Here is a 7,998-nt window from a genome sequence, read left to right on the forward strand (position 1 = left end):
ATGGGAGTTTCAAGTGGATTGTAACTGAGATTTGGTAGAGTCATTTGGCCGAAGTCAAGCTAACTCTCCGTTGACCCTTGGTTTCATCAATTCGTGTAGTTCTACATAATGTGCAAGTTCGGGTATATCTCAAAGTCATGTCAATGCATGGCTAATTCTCCAGGTTCCATCAAAGTTGTACGTAAGTTTGGTTTGCAAGTTTCGGTTTCATTATTAAGGGTCATGAGTTCCATGTTTCAAATGAAAAAAAGGAGTGATGTTTTGGCACACGGGAGTTTGAAATGCATATTAGACATAGTTTGAAATGTTAAAAAATTTGAAACAAAAATTTCGCACTTACAACTTCATGTGCTACTCGCTCACAAATTCGTTTCATGAAAAATCGACTTGCCGTGTGACGTGTGTAAAAAGACAAAATTCAGTGCTAAAATAAAGACTTGTCACAAATAAATTTTTTTTATCTTTTTCATGTAGACTACAAAAAATATTATTTTTTCATGAAACTTAACGAACACACATATATTATGGAGATATACATGTAAGCTTTTTTTGTCAAAAAAATTTAACACTTGGAAATATATTTTTATGGTAGAGAGATCTTACGCAAAAGGGAGCCGAATTGAGTTTCTAGAAAATGAATGTGTACTTTGCCACATGAAAGCTATAGAAAAATGAAACTTACTCAATATATTACATAAAAAATTGACAGTAATAAAGGATTTCACTTTACATGCCCCTGGCAATAATAGAGTACGGTGATATTAATGATGTGGAATAAGCAAAAAAAAAAGCCAACAACTTCAAAATGTGCGCAAAAAATATCGATGTGGATCGAGACCTCACGTACGACTAGCATTTCCCATCTGGCGCCATCACAGACCCCACCAGACCCAGGCCAACGCAAGAACGTGCGCCACCGCGACGCCACCCCCGGTGACCACCCTCACCGGCGCGGGCGACACGTCCGTGGATGCCTCGGCCTCGGGTGCGTCCGCCACCGACGACGCCGGCGTCTTCCCCTTGGTCTTCGTGGGTGCGAGCGGCGCCGGGGCCGGCGCGGGCGTCCCGGCGATGGCCATGGGCAGCAGCACCTTGCTTACCTGGTACACCACCAGCTGGTCGCCGGTGTACAGCGTGTTGTCGACGGTGGCGTTGACGACTCCGGTGGAGATGTTGACCTGCTGCCCTCCCGTGGAGGTGACGTTGAGCGGGTACTCCCCCGGCGAGCTGCTCCCCGCCTGCGTCCGGAGCGGATTGCTCACCGTGTCGAACTGCGACATGGGGATGGCGGTGGAGAGGACGTGGTACTGGACCAGCGCGTTCTTCTGGCTGTCAGAGAGCGAGTTGAGCGTGCCGGAGGCGAGCGAGGTGAAGGCATTGTCCGTGGGCGCGAACACCGTCAGCCCGTTCCCGGAGCTGCTGTTGAGCTGGCTGTCGATCTGCGTCGCCACGCCCGTCGAACGCAGCAGCCGGATGAATGTGTTGAACTGCCCGGCCTTGGCCAGGACCCCCGTGATGTTTGTCGTCCCGGCTGCCGGTGCCGGGGCCGCAGGGGTCGGCGTTGTTGGCGCCGCCGGGGTCGGTGTCGTCGGGGCGGCGGGCGCCACCGCAGCAGGGCCCTGCGCCGACGCCGTGATCGCCACTGATAGAATGAGCAGAACAAGTCTCTGCATGGCGTGCATGGTGTAGTTACAGTTAAACGTGGACAAGGGGGCCAGGAGTGCAGCTCTCAGTGCGATTGAGTGATCTGAGAGACGGCGTGCATGGCTTATAACAAGATGGTCTAGTTGGGAAGGACGAGAAAGAGTGAGGTATAAGCTAGGTGGGTGTAGGGTTTGTGGGGGTAAGTGTCGTCGCAGTTACAGGGCACCAAACCCTGATGAGGTGTGAGTTGCCATGGTGGAACAGGCTAACTACCTGATAGCTAGCAGCTCCCGGCCCGGCTTGCTTCAAGGAGCAGCAAGCAAGAGTATCAAGATCTGGTTTTCCTATACTTTTGACAATTTGAGACGTGGTGATGGTGATCTTGGGCTCGATATATAGTCTGGACAATATATTTAATGCAGGTTTATTAATTTTGACAGCGGGAGGGGCTAAGTTTGTTCTTCCAGTAGGACCTTGTGCCATTAATTTAGTTTGTTGAGGAGGTCATCCAAAATGGTCACATAAATAATGCAAAAGCTTGAATGTTCAATGTTGGATCGTAGCCCAGAAGGTGATATTGTTAAGAGTGGGTAATACATTATCACTTAACTAACAACAAGAGCCTAGCATTCAACCTTAAATAGTTGTTTGACCACATAGCTTTTGCTCAAGGAAAGGACAAGATACAAACAAATTTGACAATTTATATTTTTCAATTCATCACCTTTGCTTGTGAGAATGCCAAGTGTCTTGTATTTTTTCGAACAACTCGCAGAATGCCTTTTCGTTAAGTAAAACTAAGGAAAAAAATCGATACCCTTGCGGTGCACACAATCTAGCCCTGAGATTGCACACCGGTCGAGCTGACGACTCTATCATCCAAATAACCGAATCTGATATCCTAAAACACCACAATGGTTTCCGGGAGCCGTCAGTTTGGCTTACTGAAACCTTTGCAACGCACACTCACCGACCCCGTGAACTCGCAACAACGGATCCAAACAACTCTACCACACAAGCGACCCAATCCAACGCCATAAAACACAACGGCAACCTCTTAACAATATCACCTAGGAAAACAGTATTTTGATGATGGGCTCAACCCATACTTCTTGAATCGTGTAGTTGATCGCTAAAAGTGATCATATCTTTCATTCTCGACAAGGAATGATATGAAATTGGGAAGGGAAAGGGAGTATATTTTTTCTGTAGCCTTAGGGCGAAGATCTAAGATCGAGATCAGTGTTCTAGTTCTCTGAGCATACATAGGGTAGGATTGAACTCTTGTACCTTGATTCCACTAATACATCGTACGACCCTCCTCCCTTTATCACTCATTTTCTCCCTCGTGAAATCCTAATTTCCAATGTCATCGGTTAGCAAAAACAATGTGCAAATTTAATTTTAAAAATGGAGAACTCTCCTGCGGTGCAATGGTGGGCACACATGGTTGTGAACCTACCCACCTTGTTTCAAGGACTCACCTCTCTTAAATGGAAAGTCACATGAAACTTCTTACCTCTTACTCTAGAAAAACATGATCTTAGAAATTTGCACCTCTAGATTGCACAATTGGCAACTTGGTCTCTTAAATATAGGAAATATTCTTATTTTAAAAATAAAATACTCTCTCATTCCAAGAAAAAATCTACTTAACTCTTTTTAGATATAGATGTATCTAAAACTAAAACATGTTTATATACATCCGTATCAAGATAAAGTTGAGTAGTTTTTTAGGGATGGAGGGAGTATATCCGTTTCTCTTAAGAAATACGGTTGTGCTAGTTCTCGCTCAACCTAGAATTAATTTAGAGCTCGGTCAACTCCATTGCCATCAGATTTTCCTCCTGATTTCGCATCCGAGAAATAAAAATGAGATCGCACTTGCAGCAAAAAAAAAATACATAAGTGCACATAGAATTAGATGATGACATCAAACCTAGAATTAATTTTTTTTATCAAAGGCGTCCCCGCCCCGTTCCGTTTCATTGAAATGAAACCAAGTTCACAGAAGTTTAATGCTCCAACTTATTACATCCTCTAAAGAGGCAAGAACTCTCTAGGAAACGAAACTAAGAACAAAATCGCAAGCATCAGGTCAGGCAACGTTCGATTAAATTACGTTTTGGTCTATTAAGAATTAGTTGCATCCTAAAAAAATAACATATCGTGTTCTCTAGCACCTCCAGACTTCCCGGGAAGACGAGAAAAGGCATGTTCACTAGTATAGCATGGTTTTCTATAGTAGAGGAAATAAACCAAGGAAACGAATATATACAGCTGGTGCATATCTTTCAGACACAGGAATAGCTGGTGATGGTTCTGGAGAGTAAGGTGCTCTGCTTCTTTCAAGTCGAGAACAAACTACACGGCCAACTGATGGACAGCGACGAAGGATCCATAATGCAGACAGGAGGGGAGGATCGGTATAGAGAAAATGACAAAAAACCACGACAATTAGGGCGGCGGTGTCACATGACCACGGACTGGAGGCTAAGCGACACATAACCACCAACTCAGGGGCGGATGCTCGACAGAAAGCACTGATTACATGGTTTGCTGGGCTTAATCAAGTTTCTGATAGATGGGCCCGCTGTCAGGTGCCAGGTGGCAATGTTTTCCCCATCGTTTCTGATAGGTTGTGAAATAAATAAAATTAAAAAAGAAAAAGTGCAAATCTAAAAGGAAAAGGAACCGGCAGGTTCCTCCCGCACCCGCACCTAGCCTCTTCCCCGCTGGCCGCCGTCACGCCATGGGCGTGCCCGCCGCAGCCGCTCGGCCGCATCGCCTAGCCGGAGACCATGGGGTCGATGACTCCCCGCCCGCCCTCGCCGGAGACCACGGGGCCGTTGCTCGCCCTCGCCGGAGACCACGGTCGTGGCCCAGGACGACAGCCGCGCCGCCCCCTGCTCGTAGACGTGCGCCGCTCCGTACCCCCTGCTCGCCGCCGAGGAAAGGGACCCCACCTCCAGCCGGGCCGTACCACTGCCGGGCCCGTGCACCACCCGCGCCGTCGGTCCGGGACGAGAGGTTGGGGAGGACAGGGGACTGGGCGGCGGCGACGACTGCGTGTGGCGGAGCAGAGCGGGGGCGGCGGCGGCCACTGCGTGCGACGCAGCAGAGCGGGGACGGAAGGGGAGGCAGCGCTCGCTGCAGGGCGGTGGCGTGCGTCGCCGGGCGGCGGCGGCCTTCGTCGCCGGAGTACGCCGGTGGTGGGGTGGAGGTGCAGGGAGCGCGCCCGTGCCGGCCTCGCCCTGGCGGATCTCGCCAGCGCCGCTCCATGGCCGGAGCAGCGGTGGCTTGTGGCGGCGGCACAAAGGCTCCGACGGCTCTGGCCTGGTCAACACAGATGAGAATAGAGAAGTAGATACACAAATATATTTATTTTTGTGAAGACATCGCCACCTGGCACCTGACAGCAGGCCCCATCTATCATAAACCTGATTAAACCCAACAAAATGTGGAATCAGTGCTTTGTGTCGAGCACCGGCCCCTGAGGTTGTGGTTATGTGTCGCTTAGCCTCCAGTCCGTGGTCATGTGACACCGCCGCCCCAATTGTCGTGGTTTTTTGTCATTTCCTCGATCGGTATACGTATGCTTTTCCCTGCCGCCGATGTAAACGTTAGATCCAATTCAACCGCGCACATCTCTTTCAGGCCGATGGCGCATCCACCTACATGCAATCGTCAAGCAAGTAGTAGAGCTCTTTGGAATCATGGTTGCAATCCAGCTAAATACGCTGCTGTCTTAAACTGCGGCGGCGCGGAAGGCCAGCGCAGGGTGTTTGTTGCGCGGGCGACAGTCGAAAGAGACGGAGCTGGCCCAGCAGCCACTGGGTACAGCTGCAGGAGGAGCTGCTTTTTGCCGTTGCAGGCCACGATGCCGCCAATCTTGCTGTGGACAGGCCTCCAGGGTCATATCCAAGGTGAGTGCGTAGCCCGAGAAAGGCCCACACCAAGGGCCTGCGGCTTGATCGCATACAGCTGCAGGCTTGTAGCTCCAACAACTACGGTAATCCCTATTCCCCGCCCATTAGCGTGCGTTAATACGGCGCGCACGCTAATGGGATGAGGCCCATTTAGTGTGACTTTTCTGTTTTTTTTCGATTTTGGTCGGTTCTATCGTTTCTGGTTCGTGGTTCTTTGGTTCTTTCCGATTTTTCTTCGGTTTTCCTTTCTCTCTTTTTTTTTTCTTTTTGTTTTCTGTTTGAAATTTTTTGTGAACAAAATTTTTTTAGCAAAAAAGTTTTTTACCAAAATTATTTTTTGAACAAAAAAAAATTTGAGCAAGAACAAAAAAAGATTTTGATCGAATTTTTATTTCGGAACAAACAAAAAAAATTGAGCACATTTTTTTCTTACTTTTAAAATTTGCTCAAATTCAAATTTTGCTCAAATTCGTATTTTGTTCACTTTCAAAAAAATGGTATTTCGAAAAAATGGTGTGATTCGTGGGGATCGAACTCCGGTCTAACAGGCGATGTACCTAAGCTGCAACCATTGGGCCAATGCTTAGATGTTATGCAAAAGTAGGAAAATGTCTTATTTGTTTTAGTCGATTGGATGAATTAATGAGCCGGCCCGAAAACAAGGAACATGCGTGCGTGCCCTATAAACACACGCTAACAAGCAGATAACTTTAGAATAGGGCGTCCCAACTACTACCTGCTATCTCCTAAACGGCTGTGGGGCGCCACCGCTTATTTTGCTTTTAGTCGACCTTTCTAAAGTTTTTTTTAGGTCAGCACAAGCCGACTACCGGCGCTCCCAGCCCACTCCCAACTCACATGAGGGCAAGCGGGGGCGTCGACAGGAGGCGAAAACGTTGGGGGCTAGGGTTGTCGGCTAAAAACTCCAAAAAAGCCTCGTGTCGCTTCTTTACTTTCCCTTCTCCCCAATTCGCTACCGGTACCACCCTTGCCGCCTTGCCATTCCCACCACCTGAAAAGCAGCGCCACCTCATGTCGCCTCTTTTCATCCTAGATGTTGTAGATGGATAGATGATTTTTTCAATAGGCGAAGTGTAGAGATAAAGGTAAATGATGACATTGCTCATTATTTTCGTACCCATAAAGGTTTAAGACGGGGAGATCCGCTATCACCTATGTTCTTTAACTTGATAGCAGATATGTTCGCAATTTTGATTGCTAGAGCAAAAGAGGATGGGTTGAGGGGCTGATTCCGCACTATGTAGGGATATCTATTTTGCAGTACGCCGACGACACGGTAATTTTTATGGAGCGTGATATTGAGAAGGCACTTAATATGAAGCTCATGTTTTGTATCTTTGAACAATTATCAGGACTAAAATAAACTTTCACAAGAGTGAAGTGTTTTGTTTTGGCAATGCTCGGGATGCTCAAGAAGATTATAGAAATATTTTTGGCTATGAGTTAGGTTCTTTTCCTGTGAGATACTTGGGCATCCCCATTCTCTTTAGAAAGTTAAAGAATGGTGAATGTAAACTAGTTGAGGATCGCTTCGAGAGAAATCTTGCGAGTTGGGTGGGTAAGCTTCTGTCCTATGGGGACCGCCTGATCCTCATTAATTATATCCTAACAAGCTTGCTTATGTTTATGCTATCCTTCTTTGAAATACCTATAGGGGATAGAAAAAGAATGGATTTTTATAGATCAAGATTATTTTAGCAAAGTGATGGCCATAAGAAAAGGTATAGACTTTCTTGATGGAACATTATTTGTTGACCAAAGGATCAAGGGGGGTTGGGTGTTGAGGTTTTAGAAATAAAAAATAAGTGTTTAATGAGAAAATGCCTCGCTAAACTACTAACTGGGAAAGGAGTTTGGCCGGAGTTAATCCAAAATAAATAACTCCACTCTAAATCCTTATCACAAGCCAAGGAAAAACCATCCGATTCTCCGTTTTGGAAGGAGCTTATAAAAGTAAAGCGTGAGTTCTTTGAACGTACGTGGTTCTTTCACTATAGGAGACATCGAGAGTACTAGGTTATGGGAGAATTCATGGGTAGGTGGCAACCCACTTGCTAATCAATATCCATCCTTATATAACATAGTCCAAAAAAAACAAGTTTAATTGGCTAATGTTATGAGTCAAGTGCCTCTAAACATAGGTTTTAGACAAGCTATGGCTGGCAATGTAGCTGACAGATGAACCCATTTAGTACTTCGTTTGATGGATGTCCAATTATCTTCACATCAAGATAAGTTTGTTTGGCAGCTAACAACATCAGGATCGTCTACAGTTAAATCTTTATATCTTGATTATATGAATGATCACACAAGGTTTCTTAGAAGATACTTATACAATTATCCACGCCACCACAAGGTAGTAACTATAACATTTATAATGAATTATGTCTTATTGCAATCTCTA

General features: G+C 46.3%; 1 protein-coding gene across 1 annotated transcript; it reads right to left on the reverse strand.

Moving 5' to 3' along the window:
• Window positions 1-664: 664 nt before the first annotated feature.
• LOC124684519 (fasciclin-like arabinogalactan protein 11) lies at window positions 665-1,682 on the reverse strand. The gene has a single exon (XM_047218814.1). The coding sequence runs from the start codon at window positions 1,680-1,682 to the stop codon at window positions 873-875; it is 810 nt and encodes a 269-aa protein (XP_047074770.1). The 3' UTR covers window positions 665-872.
• Between the last annotated feature and the right edge of the window lie 6,316 nt (window positions 1,683-7,998).

Source organism: Lolium rigidum, chromosome 1 (genome assembly GCF_022539505.1).
Source record: "Lolium rigidum isolate FL_2022 chromosome 1, APGP_CSIRO_Lrig_0.1, whole genome shotgun sequence".
Taxonomy (NCBI): Eukaryota; Viridiplantae; Streptophyta; class Magnoliopsida; order Poales; family Poaceae; genus Lolium; species Lolium rigidum.